Source organism: Xiphophorus hellerii, chromosome 21, assembly GCF_003331165.1.
Source record: "Xiphophorus hellerii strain 12219 chromosome 21, Xiphophorus_hellerii-4.1, whole genome shotgun sequence".
NCBI classification, from domain to species: Eukaryota; Metazoa; Chordata; class Actinopteri; order Cyprinodontiformes; family Poeciliidae; genus Xiphophorus; species Xiphophorus hellerii.
Genome location: NC_045692.1, coordinates 17681460 through 17697795, shown reverse-complemented (window position 1 = coordinate 17697795; position 16336 = coordinate 17681460). Strand labels below are relative to the sequence as shown.

The window sequence follows — 16336 nt, the reverse complement described above, 5'->3', positions numbered from 1 at the left end:
TTAAAAGCAAAGCGGATCCTCCAGGCAGCAGACAAAGGCACAACAAGTTTGTGTTTTGACTGAAAATTGTGTAAGAAGCTTTTACTGTCAGTTCTCACAGCCATCAGTGGTTAAATAAATTACACAAAGGAACTTGGGAATCTGGTAAAAAGAAAACAAACAAAAAACCAAAAACAACTCTGTTGTTGGTGACCATAATTGAACCCTGTAGACAAGGCTGGCAATCTGACCATGTGTTAAGATTTGTTTTGGTTCCTTTTGTTCTTGTTATGTAGATGTTCCCACGTTCAGAAGTGAACTTTATCACCCAAACAAAGGCTTCACATGTTTATGCTGCTCACAAATTATTAACTTTTTGAACAAGAAAACAAAATTAAATGTTTTGATACACCAAAAATGTCTTGTGGTTGTCTGTTCTGATAAATATATTTTTTTAAATGTTTTTTTTATGTACAAAATATAAATATTATCCATAGAAAAGTTGTCTTTTGTTTTCTTTAAAACAAAAATAATGAATGGTAAAATGTTAAATGTAAGTAATCATAATATGAAGGTAAACAAGACTGAATAATAATAATAATAATAATAATAATAATAATAATAATAATAATAATAATAATAATAATAATAATAATAATAATTTGGATATTTATGGAAAGAAATGTCGTTTAAAAACTACTACATTATTTAAAAATGCAAATAATTTTTTGGGGGGTCTTAATAAACAATAAGCAATAATATAGCTAACATAAAGAATATTAAAAATCTAAAATATACGATATCTGTAATAGTAATATGACTTTAATATAATACTTACGAAAAAAATGCAAAAAATGTCTGTACTACCTTTACTGTCCACTAGGTGTCAGATTTTGACAAACCTTTAATCATCATAGATCTGCTCTGTTTATCCTTAGCAGAGAGACTCTAGGCAAAAGGTGATATTATGTTTATGGGGCCAAAGTACGGTGCAGTGTGAACTATAAACATCATATTTAAGTGCAAACTGCTGAGTCAGTCTTTAATTTAGACTAGCCAGCAAGGCTGCCTCTGCTTTTGCTGAATTGCTTGCATAAAGAGAGAAATGTGGGTGTACATACATATTCTCTCGGAATAGAGCTGTTTCTGTGTGGTGACTCCTGTCTGTCTGTCTCTCTCTCTCTCTCTCTCGTGCGTCTGATGTCACCGTGATGCCACACGCACCTGCGGGTTTAGCAGCAGCGGGATCCAGCCTTCTGGGAGGGTCGTGACTGCCCAGCGGAGGCGCGGCCAAGAGCTCAGCCAAACAATTTATTTAACCAACCTTGGATTATCGCTTCGTCAAACGGGGAAGCTATTCCTCCACCGAAACACCTGGCGGTACCCCACCTCCGTCTCCTCCTCCTCCTCCAATCAACACCCCCTGTCTGTTCGAAGATGGTTTTCAAGGAAGATGCGCCGCTCTGAAATTCCCATTGACCTTCGGATCTTCTCAGCAGCAGCGGCTGCACCTAGCGACGCGCTGCCGCCGCTATCTCCTCCTAACACTCCCCGCTCTCTCTGACTGCCTCACTATCGTTGGATCCCTCGATTTTTTTCCCTCCTAAACAAACAAGACTGAGGCAGATGCTCCTCGCTCTGTCATCCCGGCGGCTTGTACTATGGTGGAGTTCCCATCTCTCAGTCCTTACTGGCCTCTCCTCCGCTTCCTGGTGCCTCTGGCTATCACCAATGTTGCCATCGACCTCGGAGAACAGGTAATGCTCCTCTTCCTCAAACGCCGCTACAGATAGCAGCACCCTCCAACCATCATTTTCTCCTCGCTTGTTTGTTTCGGGCTAGCATCATTTAAAACCTCCTCTAAATATGACGCCGACCGTTCCAGACATCTTTATTCCCACAACTGCAGCTATCTTTGCCTGCAGGCTCGTTATTCAACTAAAAATAAAAAAGGAGGCCTTTTACGTCGTCACTGCTGCCATGAAATGGTGTGATTTATTATTTTTCTCACTTACACCTGACATTATCCTCCTTCTAATTTGTTTATATATCTTGAGTCAGCTGCATTTGTGGTTTTCAGAGCACAGATTAGCTCTGTAATTATCGTTTTCTGGCTTGGATATTTCCTGCCCCAGATGGGTTTATCTGATGGCATAAAACACACACTGAGGTTTGGAGTTGTCAGGATTATGCTTATGTAATGGTTCTGTAGGATGGTATAAATAGCACACACACACACACACCAGGAAAGGGGGAGATGAGGGGCAGCTGTTGTCACTGCTATCCTGAAGTTAAAGGGTGTTCTTAAAGTAGCTAAAGGTACAATTTCCTCAATTTTTTAAAGTAAAATCCCACAGTAATAATTCCAGGTGCTTGAAAAGGAAGCAACTGGATTTCTCATGTTTTCTGAAAGACTTTTACCTCTTCCTTAACGTGGTTTAGAAGTACCAGGATTATAAATTGTAGTTGGAACAATCAGGCCTTTGGAGCTCTTAAGGTCACACAACTTAGTGAACCCACTCTCGGTTTGGTTCAGTGTTTGGGTCTTTGTCACTTGATCCAAACATATCATTTAACGATTCCAGATAACCAGTGGTTTGCAGGACTGTTAGGAGAAGTTGCCTTCTGCTCAGAGATAATAGACAAAGTCATGCCACCGCTCTGAGCTTATCTCCTCTTCAACGTTTCCACATATTTGTCATGTTACAGTTACAAGCCTTGATGTGCTTTGTTGGGATTTGGTGTGACAGAACAACACAAGGCAGCTCTTATTTGTAAAGCAGATGATGCAGCATGATGGTGCCATGTTTTACGGCAGGAGTTAGCAACCTGAGGCTCCAAAGCTGTGAGTCGCTCACTGGACCTTTTACAATAGTTCTTAATAACTTTGGCTAAAATCAGCTAATGGCTTTCAATATAGGTTTTAGAAGTTTTCAGTGTTTTATTGGAACAATTTTCACCGAATTTCTGCAACAAAAAGGACCAGTAATGTGTTTTTTATTTTATACATAATTTTCTGCACATTGAATTATCCCATTGGAAAAATATACCCATCTTCTTTGCTTTCCTTTATTTTTATACTTAAAAATAGAAATGAAATGGTTTACCGCTGCAATGTAAGGTTTCTTGCTGTCGTTTCAAGTTTTTCTTCTTATAAGGCACTTTGAATGATCTGGTTGCCAAAATGTGTGACAAATTTAGTAGATATTTATCAAAAACTTTAAAGTTGTTTGGTTCTAAACAGGTTAGCGGTTGCTGGACTGAAAGCAAAAATGGCTGTTTGGATTGCAAAATTTGCAGACTTCTAGTTTAGGGTGTTGGCTTTCAAATTAACATTTGAAAGCCATGAAGCACATTTGCATTCAGGCCTCAGTGAACATATTCTGGAGCCAGCTTTGCTTCATTTTTGAAAGTTTGTCTCTGCAGATTTTTCTCATTTTTGCCTTTTTTTTTTTTCTTTGGATGCATGGAGAACAGCAGTTTTCTCATTTTGTCACAGACTCCTAGTTGGACTTGGATCGTTTTATCTCCAACTCCTCAAGAGCTAAAATCCTGCAACCTTTAACCTTTGCACCAACACACCTGAATCAAATGAGTGACTCGTTAGCAGACCTTTGTCAAACTAGATTCCATGCTCAAGGGGTAATTCAGTTATTTATTTCAGCTGTGCTATTACAGAGATGTAATTATGCTACATTTTAGTTGTACTTGGAAGTGGGAAATTCCAACTTCCTAGTCAAAAATTCCTTCTGGGAATCTGGGAGCAACTCCGACTACCTTCACTACTAACGACATGTACTAACTGACTTTGCTTTTCAATATGGCCGCTCATCGCCTCAACAGTAGAAAGACTAGGTAAAATCATGTTTATTTTACAGGATATAGATGTAAGAGTGAAATTTAAATGTCACATGACTCCTGCAATTCTAAATTGAACAAATTAAAAGTGGAGTTTGTGTATGGAATAAAGCTTAAAATGATTTTTGTAAGAGGTAATGAAGACGATGTTTGTGGGCGTCGCCATTTTGAAATTCTGACTTCTTAACGAGGACACTGAACTCTCAACTCCGAATTCCCACTTTCCAGGTAACTGGAACACAGCATTAAAACATATTGCCATTCTATTGAAGCTCTTGTCTGTTTAGGTTTATTCTCCTGCTGGAAGATAAACCTCCACTACAGTCTTGTGGCTGTTGCAGTCTTAAACGGCAATTCTCCCAGGATTCACTTGTGTTTATTTCCTCCATCATTACATCAACTCCAACCAGCTTTCCTGGCCCTACTAAAGATGATGATGACGATTTTGGGGATGACGTGTTCAGGATGATCTGCAGTGTTATTTTCTCAAAATCCAAGAAGTTCAATTTTGGTCTCATTGAACAAAAGCATCTTCTCTCCACTCCAAATAAAACTTCTTAATGTCTTTGTTTTCTAGCATAAAGGCCAGATTTATGAGAACGACAAAAGGTTGTCCTGGTAAAAGAATATCCCACCCTATAGCTGTTGATCTTTGCAGCTCCTCCAGCCTGTGGGGCCTTCATAAAACTGCTGTATGAGATAAAGTGAACTCTATTCACTAATTCAATTTCTTCTTAGTCCATTGCTTTGTATATTGTATTAGATCCATCTTTCTGCTTCCTTGCTCTCCACAATTAACATAAAATGCATTTAAACCAGTGGTTGCAACTGTTAAAGTTCAGTGTGGGATTACTTTAAGCAGAAGATGCCTTTATCTGTTCTTATCTCTGCGCCGTCTCTTCATCTCCTCTGTCCCATCCAGGCTCTCAACAGGGGCATAGCCACAGTCAAGGAGGACACGGTGGAGATGCTGGCCAGCTATGGCTTGGCCTACTCCCTTATGAAGTTCTTCACCGGTCCCATGAGCGACTTCAAGAATGTGGGCTTGGTGTTTGTGAACAGCAGGCGCGACCGGAGGAAGGCTGTGTTGTGCATGCTGACGGCCGGAGTCATCGCCTTCGTCCTCCACATCTTGATAGGTGTGTGTTTAAGGGTTGGGATGATGACACCCTGCGCTTAAACCGCGTCCTGTAGACGGGATGTTTTTGGTGGATTTTGAAGTTTTTGTTGACAGCCTTATTTTTCTTGGGAGAATTTACAATCAGATTTATTTTATTTTTTTTATCAAAACGGTCACAAAGATCTCTGAAATATTGTCTCCTTCTTTTTTCCCTTTAGCATACACAGATTTAGGATACTACATTATCAATAAACTCCACCAAGTGGATGAATCTGTTGGGCGAAAGACGAGAAAGGCGTTCTTATACCTAGCTGCATTCCCTTTGCTGGATGCAATGGTGAGTGTTCGGAAAAGTGGGATTAATCCACATGTGGAATCATGTATTTAAGCGCACATGACCTAGAAAGGTTTTAATCCTCTAGTTCTGTTTTTCTGGTCCCTTCAAGTAAAAATAGAAAATGAAAGTTTTTAAAATGTAAAATAACCCTGTTAATTTTTCTTCCAGGCATGGATTCATGCAGGCATCCTCCTCAAGCACAAGTACAGTGTCATTGTGGGCTCTGCCTCCATCTCTGATGTTGTGGCTCAGGTAACGAGATGCTTTTGTTGTTTTTTATTCAACAGAAAAAATGCTTCTTTTCAGCGTTTCTACGCCTGAGTAAATTTGGGACTTCATTCAAGTTATCCCCAAATCTGGAAAAGGAGGAGAATAAAATACATTTTTGATAAATATTAAAATTCTAGGCTTTATTCCTTGTTTTGTTGTTTACATCATCCACCCATCCACACGTCAAACTCGAGGCCCGGGAGCCAAATCTTGGCCAGCATAAGTTTTTATGTGGCCAAACTTTTTGTTACAAAATTTGGAAAAGGAAAGGATTTTGCACATTTGCTATATTAAAAGAAATTCATCTAGTTTTAAATTCTTTTGAGGTCGATTGAAGAAATGTATTCTGATTTATAAAGCAAGGATTTGATTCACTGTCTTTCAAAATACTTGCTATATTCATCAATAAATTAAACAACAGCAGGTTAAATGCAGAAAAGTTCACTTTTATCCATTCAGCTTATTATAAATATTTGGTTGTAAAAAGACAAATACTTTGTGTTGAGTATCTTATAAAAATTGTGAATTTCTGACATTTGAAATAGAACAATCTGCAAATGTTGCAGTCCAGACTGTGCTTTATAATATTAATATTAGACATATGCAGCTCTAAGTAATTTTGGCATGAATAATGTGGTGTTCCCTGCAGATTGTGTTCGTGGCCATTTTCCTGCACAGTAACCTGGAATGTGTGGAGCCCATTCTCATCCCAATCCTCTCCCTGTACATGGGTGCCTTGGTCCGCTTCAGCATCGTCGGTATCGGCTACTACTGCAACATTCATGACAACATTCCAGACTCCAGCGGGCTTGACGTTGGGGTACAGTCTGTGCCTTTGGATAGAGGAGTTTTTACACGATGTGAAGAATCAAAATAAACAAATTGCTTATTTGTTTCTGCAGGGCGACGCAACAATCAAAAAGATGCTCAGCTTCTGGTGGCCACTGGCGCTCATCTTGGCCACGCAGCGCATCAGCCGACCTATCGTCAACTTGTTTGTGTCTCGAGACCTCAAGGGGTCCGCCGACGCCACAGAGGTGCGTGCGTAGAGTAGACATCATGCCGACACCTCATTATTTATGCACATTTAAGATGCTTTTATAAGCGAAGCTGCTGCTAAAGTTCCCTAATACCTCTTCAGCTGTGTTTGGATTTCAGGGTATCTGCGAATCTGTAAAAACTTGTACATTTTTGTGTCTAAAATTAAAGCATTAAAATGTCTTAAATTTATTTTAAAACTGTAAGATGGCCCTAATCACAGGTCTTAAGTTTTTTTTTTTTTTTTTTTTTGTTTTCCTTGTGGAACTTTTCTGTCATGTAAAAGTTTGAGTTGCTTGCAAACCTCTTTGTTCTGTGACTCGAGGTTTTTTTTTGGCTACCACTAACTAGCTGCTAATGTACCCTTGCTAGCTAGCTCACTATCTTTTTGTTTCTATTGAGGGTACAAAGCCAGGTTCTCAGTTTTTGCTATGCTTGATTGTAACGTCTCAAGTTCCTCCTACCGTCCCCTATATTTATTTATTCTTTTCAATCTTAAATTTCATTCAAGGTGGCATTAAAAGAGGTCTTAAATTTGGCTTGCTGAAACCTGCAGATACCCTGGATTTCCCCAGTTGAAATGCCAGACTCCCTCTGGAGCTTTCTGCCTCACAGAGACCAGCGCAGCTACTAGAGACAATTAAAAAAAAAAAAAAAGCTGTTTACCAAAACGAACTGACTGGAAATCAGTGACAGCGCAGACTGCCAGTAGTTTGTTTGAATGATTCACCACGCAAATGTGAAACTCGGGGCATGATTACACGGCTCGAGAACATTCCTGCGTGACTTTGCTGCTCCTGCCTATTGTCACTGGCGACACAACGGTGAGCTTCAAGGCGGATGAATCTCTAAAAAAACTTCTGGGAAAGTGAGAGGCGCCGTGTGCGGCTCCCAGGCTGGCTGTTGTTAGGCTGCCGGGATGGATTTAGCCGGGTGGTATTTTTAGATTTAAAGTGACGGCGAGCGGGTGACTTCTACCTGTCCTGTGTTTGTCATTGCAGGCCGTGGCGGTGCTCACAGCCACATACCCAGTGGGTCACATGCCCTACGGCTGGCTGACTGAGCTCAGAGCCGTGTACCCGGCCTTTGACAAGGTAAACCAGATGCTGCAGTGTTTACAGTTTTATATATTTTAGATGTGGCGTACTGCATGACGATGATTTGACCTTTTTCGCGACAGAACAATCCCAGCAACAAGATGGATGCTAGCAGCCCAGTTAACAAATCGCACATTAAAAAGTTTACCTTCTGCTGTCTGGCCCTGTCGCTCACGGTAAGCACAAAGATGTTCACACCCCTTAAGAGCTTTCCTCACTTTGTCACATTACAAACACAAATCTGAATGTGTTTTGTGCTAACTGCAGCATACTCTGGGGAAAACCCTGCATCTTTCTCCTTGCACTTCTCAAATGGGAAGTGCTTTGTCAGTTTATTAAATAATATGCTAATTTGCATCAGAGCTAAGCTTTTTGGCTGCAAAATATATCAAATGTCCTTCATAGTATGAATGCATGCAGCACTTAACTGCCTTAGCATTAAAGCTGTGTTGTTGTTTATATATATATATATATATATATTTGGCAACATAGATGGACTTGGATTAGACTGACCAAAGACAGGAAGTGGGTTGGGGACATTTGGAATTATGGGGTAAAGAGAGGATACTGAGCAAAATACAGTTTATTCATATTCAGTACGGCTGTCGACCAATAAATGCCTAATGGGAAACAGATGTTATAAAATTAATAAAAAAAACCTGATCTGTTTGGAGGATGAAGTCATCATGTTTACATCATCCAAGATTTTCGGTGTTTAGATGTTTTCTTGTATGAACAGTTTGCACCATGTCATGAGTTGTATGTCTGAAAGTGCAACGGCAAATTAATGTGTATTGAATGATTATTTCAGTTCAATAAATCCATAAAACTACTAAAAACTAAATCAGATGTTGGCCAATATTGCGTTTCAGTCTTCATCTTGCACTACGGGCTCAACTATCCACTAGTTAAATAATTTAAAGCAACTAAAAACCTGCTGGTTGCACATAAATGAGCATGTTAGCATGTTTTTGCTGCTTATGTTGAAATCCTTTATCATTGAAAAATTGTCATGATTTGACAACTTTCTGAAGCAAGTTAAGGGTTTGCAGAAACTCTCAACTTGAGGACCTCAGTGGCTTCAGGGATTGTTTTTGTGTAGAGGCAACACACCAACATGTGGAACAGTTTGCTCATAAAAGAGCACTGCTGTTTATAGTTGTTTTTGTGATTTGACTGCCAGTTTTTCCATTTGAGGACTCGTACAACCAGCTGTAGGTGTTATGCTGAAACATGCTGGAATTTCTTTATTCAAGCTGCATGTAGTTGACTCAGTCAAAAATAAATTCACACTGAGTAAATTATGAAAATCTTTAGACCTTACACCTGCATATTAATGCTCGGAGATGGAGCCTTCATGCAAATGGACTTGGTGTTGGATTGCAGTGATGCAGGCGTCTACATTAGGGTGTTTATTTTTCTGAAGAGTTGATCGTCAATCCCACCTCAGTTCTCAGCTGCTCAGTTGTGCTTTTGCAGTGATTTAAGTCACTTCTCTGCTCAAGTAAGGAAAAACAGGAAATCTGGGGTAAAGTTTTGGTCTTTAAAAAACAAAGGGGAGGAGATTGTCACCCCAGATGTAGAATCACAAAGTTGTCAACAAGAACATGAGGGTGTGTGTACAGAGATAAACACGATCCCGACGTGTCAAGACCTGCTGTGATTGTGAACTTGTGTAAAGCAGTCTAGGAAAAAACTGCAGCAGAGCCAGAGTGTGTGTGACAGAGATCAACATGTAATTCAACTTTATGAGAACAAGCTTATCGTTCAGGATGTCTCAGCTTGTTGAGAAGATGCCGCAGCTGAGTCAGAGCAGAAGAAGGTTTTGCCCGAGGCCTTTCAGATTAGTCTCATGTGACCATGTCCAAGTAAAGTAATGATAGATGCTGAGGTAAACCAAAACTACTAATTAGCAAGTAATCCATTCCCACGTTTTGGCTCAAATCCTCAACTTTTCAGCTGATTTTTCATTTTTCTGGTTTACCTCCAACCTCCAGCTCAAAGTGAGAATTAACATCAGCTGAGAAATGGGAAAACAAGTGATCAGTCCAGTTTCTTCAGCTGGGACCAGTCTGGAAACCAGAGCATTGGGTTTTAAACCGTTCATCAAGCAACGAAAGCTCTTGAAACACCTGAAGTCCTCAAACATTTACTTCAGTAGCTTGCGCAGACTTATTACACTGAGAGATGCATTTTAAACGTTTCATTTAGGTTTGTACCAAATGAAAACTCAAATTCCAGTTTCTCTGAAGATTTTAATTTACATGTGATAATGCGACAAGTATTGGGGGGTGTTTTAGATAGAAGGGGGGAAAAAATCGGATTTTAGCCAAATTATTCTGAAATTTTGAGATTAATTTCAACTTTAATATTCTCTAATGTCAAAAATTTCAAATTAGCCAAAAGGTCAAATTTGACAGAAAATACTTATTTATGGTATCTGTGGAGTTGGTAGACACGGCAGTTTAATAAAGCGTCCGGAGCTTCCTGAATGTCTTAGAGAAGCCTGATGCTGATCTTCACGCTACAATGAATTTATAAAGTAATTCATGCAAAATGAACCCCAACAAAATGTTGAATTTATATACTGTACAGTATCACTTTGTACTGCTCAGTCTTTAATGATGTCGACATTTCTGAGTTTTAAAAATCGTTTCTGTTGGTGGTATTCTGAGAAACTAAATTTTAAAGTTTGGTAGCCATCAACCAGAATCTTCAAAATTTAAATGAAATGCACAAAAATATATATTGTTTGAAATTTAAGTTTTATTAATTGATCTACTGAAATAAATTTCAATTGGATGGATGCACCCGTTCAGACACAGCCTCATTGTTCGCAGCCCTGTTTATGCCTTAAGGACGTCTGCACTCGGCTGTATCAGAAATAAACGGAGGCAGCATTTGGTTTCTGGAACAAACTTCCAGAAAACCTGAGATTTGCAGAAACCTTTGGCATCTTTAATTCATTTCTGCGAACATAATTGACTGAGGAACTGATGAGTGATTGAAATTAGGGCTGCAGCTTGCGATTATTTTAGTTATTGACTAATCTATCAATTATTCTGACGATTAAAAGGATAGAAAATGGGCACATTCTGCAGATTTCATTTAAACTCTTCAGGCTTCCGTAAACAATTTTAGAAATGCATCTATATGTGCAAATAAACAATTAAATGTCCCTTTTTTAAAAAAAAAAAGAAAATAAAAATGCTGTTGCCTAAAATGCAATAGCATAGTACCTCACTACCATACTCTTGATCATTTTTTGCTGCATCTGCAGATAAAAGCAATACTTCTAACTCCTTTCTGCTTGACTTAACATCAATATAGTGTAGTATTGATTTAATTTTTGGATTAACTAATAACGGAATAGTACAGATTTTTTTTTTTTTCCCTCAGAATTTGAACCAAGTGTAGCTAAATCTACGGAACCGGAGAAGTTTTGCTATTGCAAAAGGTTGTTTTTTTTTTAATGCAAAATGTTTATTTTTTATAGTTTGGGTTTAGTTACTGCTTTATTTCAGCAAATGGCCTTTATTTGAAGAGTTTGTATAATCCAGTTAATTAATTACCAAGTTAGCTGACAATTATTAGATTAATCATGATTAGTCTGATTAATCGTTTCAGTCTTGATTGTTTGTTCAAAGCTTTTTAAAGCGCAGCGGTTTAAAAAGCTTTGCTCTTTGGATCACCTTGAGCTGCTCGCCATTTTCCATGACTGAACTGCAGAAATCCACCAGCTGATCTGCTGTTGCTCAAAGTTGCAACACTTGACGAGTCATCAGGGAGAGCTTCTGAAGCTGCACTATGATGCATCTGTGTCAGACAAATGCTCTACTTCCCTGTCTTAGTGGAGAGGATAGTTATCGATCGTCTTTTGAATCCATTTGATGGTTTCCAACACGTGGATGTTTTATTCATGATCAGATCAGACGGTTTCCTCCTCGGATGTACTGATCACGGTGCTTTGAGGTGCGATGCTAATACGACTCGTGCTTCGGCAGCTCCTTTGTTTTGTGAGAGCTTCAAAAGCCTGAAACGTTCAGCTGCAGTAAAATCACTAAAGCAGGTCCTGAAGAATAATTGATCCATTTGTTCCAACGCCCAGCTTTGCTTCGTGCTGTTCTGGACCCCGCATGTGTCCGAAAAGATCCTGGTGGACATCATCGGAGTGGAGTACACCTTCGCCGCGCTCTGCGTGTCGCCGCTTCGGATCTTCTCCTTCTTCCCGATGCCAGGTGAGGTCACAGGTCATGGCTCGTAGGGGAGGCTGAAGGGGGCAGGGCTCTGATTGACCATCGCCACAAGATCCACCAATCAGTTTGCTCATATCATGGCGTACAGAGATTAGTTTTGTCTGCACTCCAAGTCAGTAGATGATAGAAATGCTCTTTATGTTGTGGTTGTTTTTTTTAAATGGGACATTACATATAAATTGGCATTAATACAAATGAGATTTCCATCTTTAGTCTCATTGGCAGGTTGATGTGATGTTTAATAAGAAAACCAGCCTCAGACTACTGCATCAAGAAAAGAAAATCTTCTTAAAGGGGATAATTAAACACTTATTTGTAAACTATATTTGTAGTATTTAATAAAAGTTGATAAGTTGAATAAGTTTAGCATTTTTAAATCTACAGGCTAGATAAATTAGCTTGTATCCTAAGTCACTGTAACAAACAAATCTACTGCTAAACAGATCCATGTGTTTTGTTTGGTTACATATAGTTTTGTTATTCCACTGCTCAATGTAATCTAAAACTGCAGTGCATTTAAAAATTGCAGTGTTGGCGTGCCACCCTTTGTTTGTGCCCCTGCTTGGCCCCCATTAGAAGAGAACCTGGACACGGCCCTGTGAGGTGGGATGTTTCCCTGACGCCTCCTTCCTCTGTGTGTTTGCAGTGACCGTTCGGGCTCATCTGACAGGATGGCTCATGACCCTGAAAAAGACCTTCGTCCTGGCTCCCAGCTCCGTTCTGCGTATTGTCGTCCTGATCATCAGCCTGGTTGTGCTGCCTTACATGGGGTAAGTAAACACCGGAGAGTTGACTTGTAGCCCTGCGTTTAGTGCACCTGCTGAAAAAGAAGAAGAACTCGCCTTCACCGATGTGGAAACGCGATAAGAAAGGCATCAGATTAAAGTAATCCTCTGCTGCAGGGTCCACGGGGCCACACTCGGCGTTGGGTCCCTCTTAGCCGGTTTCGTGGGGGAGTCGGCGATGGTCGCCATAGCAGCCTGCTATGTTTATAGACAACAGGTGAGATCACTGCAAACACGTTTTGAGCTCCCCCCCCTCCGTATCTAGAACAAGGTGTTTCCTGCCGTCTTTAATTATAAATGAAGCGTTCAGATCGAATGAGAATGTTGACGCTTGTTTTCAGTGATGGCACGCAAAGAGGAAAAGTCTGACAGGAAAGCTGGCAGATGTTTATTCTTAGCACTGATGGGATGTTCAAACAGTGGAAAGGATGGTAACCCAACAACATTGTTCAAAGTCTCTGCAAAAGAGAAATACAAGCTTCTCTTTTTCTGAAATTAACGCCTTATTCCTAAAAAAGGTTTTAACTCATAAAAGTATATAATTAAAACAAACCCAGAACACAATTAAACATGCAATAAAAAACAAGTGAGGTTCATATTAACATTTTTATTGAATGTCAATTTAATTTGTCTCAACCTCAGGGAGTTTTTTTTTTATATATTTCATTTATTAGCATAGCTGTTTGTATCAGAAAAAATACAAAACAGAGAACCTTCTAATGAGGTTAGCAGTAGTAATATTGTATTCCCTGAAGAAATGCAATGCTTGGCGTGTATGGTGCGTTCACTGAAAAGCTGAAAATTGGATGATTTTTCTGCGTTTTCAAAGTTTTTGTCAGAATTAAGCTGTGATGCTTCTGTTTCCACTGATCGTCTTTCTGATGTTTCTACAACCTGATTGGATTGTGCCTGTATTACATCCAGAAAAAATAGCTAGACGGGACTGTCTGGTGTATAGGAGTGACAGAGGTCACACAATGGTTGCAGAATAAACACACAAAAACGTACAAAGTACAAGGGATTGAAGTACAAAGGCTGCTGTTTGTGGATATGCAGTAATAAACTCGGCAAATGGCAGAAACATCCAGAAGGTCATTGCTAATGCAACTCACCTTTATGGTGGACAAATTAACACAATAACCAGCTTGAACGTTCAGAAAGCACAAAAATGATCTGGTCTGAAAAGAATATTGACTTTTTGATCTGGAGTTACTCCAGCGCACTGTGTAAATGTTTATCTGCCAAACCAGGTGGACCACATTTCTGGAGGCGTAGCCCAGAACACCTGAAGCTGCCATTCCGGACTGTTGATGCTTATCTCCATTGTTTTTGCTTTTGTTCTCTTTTTAAATTTGCAAAAACAAAACAAAAAATCAAGATTAATCTCAAAGTGAGACCTGTTCTGTGTTTTACACCATTATGGTTTAATGGCAATGTGCATAGAACATAAACAAAAATAGCATATAATTTTTATTCCTTGAACATAACCTGGATAATTATGGTTCCTGTTGTTTTTGTTCCTTTTGTGCTAGTCCAACCGGTTGCTGGATCTCGGGGCAGGTTTTTATTTATTTATTTATTTTAAGGTTATGTTGTCAAAAACAAGACAAAGTAAAACAAGAAAAATGCAGAAATCCTCCTTTAACCTTTGAATCACCTCTAAGTTGACCATGCACTTTTATCTAAAAATAATAAATCATTTTGCTGCATTGAATCGTTTCAACAACTTCAGCTCTATCCATTAAAATGTTTTTCATAAAAAAAAAAAAAAAAATCTTTTCTGTTTTAAAGTCTGACTTTTTGAAGGAGAAAAACCTCAACAATTCAATATTTTCTAAAAATAAACTACATTGATCAAAAATTAATGACAATGATTTTTAGGCATTGTTATTTTTGGAGGAATAGGACTGAAAAGCAAAAACCGACAGTCTTTACCCCAAACGGTACCCTTATAAGTGTAATAAAAATCCAATACAGATATTGATAACCTAATAAAAAAAAAACAAGCAATAAAAAAATACTTTATTTATCCCAAAAGGAAGTTAAATTGATTCATAGCATCCAATTATCTTCAGAGTCATTGTGCGTAGGAAACATCTTCAGTAGCAGTCAGTCTTTCAACAATTTTCTGACTGAACACTTTTGCTTGTTTAGGTCTCACTTTCCAGGTAGCAGAGACAATATTCCACTGTAGCATGTCTATTGTTAGCAAGCTCCACTAATCCACTTCATTTGCTTTTGCCGCATTCATTTAAATCTGTCTGGCCATGTGGTTAGAAAGCCAGACTGTCTTTGCAAATTCTTCTACTTTGCAAAGATTTACAGTTAGTGGAGGTTCTGCAGGGTCCAGTTTATTGTATCATCACGTAGGAGCATATTTATTTAACCGCTGCGTTTTTACACTTATCTGCTGTGCAGCTGCAATCTTTTATTCTCACCTTTTTTGTTGACGCCAGAAAGCACATTTCTCATTCCTGTTCTCAGAGAAACAGCGAGATGTCCAACGAGCTGGTTGTGGAGGGAGGCGACTCCCCCACCCCGATGGACGCCATCGAGGAGCTCCAGGTGGAAGAGGAGGCGGAGCATGAGTGAGCGTCCAAAGCACAAGAGGATGACCTCGACGAGGAAGGATAAGACGAGGCGGCTCGGATTGGGGAAAACGTCATCGTGTCGACCTGCACACTATCGAAACGCACACTGTAAAGAAAGCCATGCACCTCCAACCCATTGGTGTAAATACTGTCTGTGGTTAGCCCTGTCCCTTTAGCTGGGTGTGTATCCTTATGTTTTCATTGGGTAAAGAGGGAAACTGACACTGGAGAACCTTCTCCTCAGCAGCAGGAACGATGAGCCGAGTGTTTGTTGAGTTGCCAAAAAAAACAAATAAACTAGAGCTCAACATTTCATGTTACTTTATCAGAGTTTAGGCAGCGAGACCTTGTTGGATTCAAACGCACACAATGTGGAACTTGTTGGGTTGTGCAATCGTGTTTTACATACAATGGTGTACAGATTATTGTTTATATTGGATTGTGTATATTTAATTGCTGCAAGGGGTCAGGAATCCCTCATCAAACCACTGCGTGTTCAAGAATAGCTCTCCGTTTCCCTTTCAGTTCAGTCTGGGAGTTGGACCCACTTTGTTTTGCCAAGCCTTTTTCCTGCTAGTATTCAGACTGTCATATGTACTGTATATACTGTATAGGCATTCTTATTTACAAATAAATTGCTTTATTATTATTAACCTTTTCTGTTATCTGGAATTATTGGAAACTCATCAATTTTAAACAGGATTGAAGTCAGGACTTTCCTGCTTTATTCATTCCTAACCCAGATGCGATGCATGTTTGGACCTGGTCGTGTCCAAGTTTCAAACATCTGAGCAAATCTGTCGACTTCGGATGAAAGATGAAGATGGACTGAGATGGTTTTGACAAAAATGTCTGAAGAAACATGAAACAAAGTTTAAAAGTGACTTATTCTGCACCTTTAAACAGGTTAGGATATGTCTATGGGTTATGCAAAATATGTTCACATTTTTTTTGTCTGAAAAGCTTAAGTCTTTGAAAAGCATCAGTAGAGCCTGCTGCTCAACC

General features: G+C 39.3%; 1 protein-coding gene across 1 annotated transcript; it reads left to right on the top strand.

The window, feature by feature from the left end:
- Nucleotides 1–1233: 1233 nt before the first annotated feature.
- Nucleotides 1234–15984, top strand: ankha (ANKH inorganic pyrophosphate transport regulator a). Its single transcript, XM_032551021.1, has 12 exons — nucleotides 1234–1736; nucleotides 4760–4976; nucleotides 5176–5294; nucleotides 5463–5546; nucleotides 6214–6384; nucleotides 6467–6601; nucleotides 7604–7696; nucleotides 7783–7875; nucleotides 11808–11937; nucleotides 12602–12725; nucleotides 12858–12957; nucleotides 15225–15984. Exons 1-12 carry the CDS (start codon nucleotides 1641–1643, stop codon nucleotides 15330–15332), a joined length of 1470 nt encoding a protein of 489 aa, XP_032406912.1. The 5' UTR covers nucleotides 1234–1640; the 3' UTR covers nucleotides 15333–15984.
- Nucleotides 15985–16336: the final 352 nt, after the last annotated feature.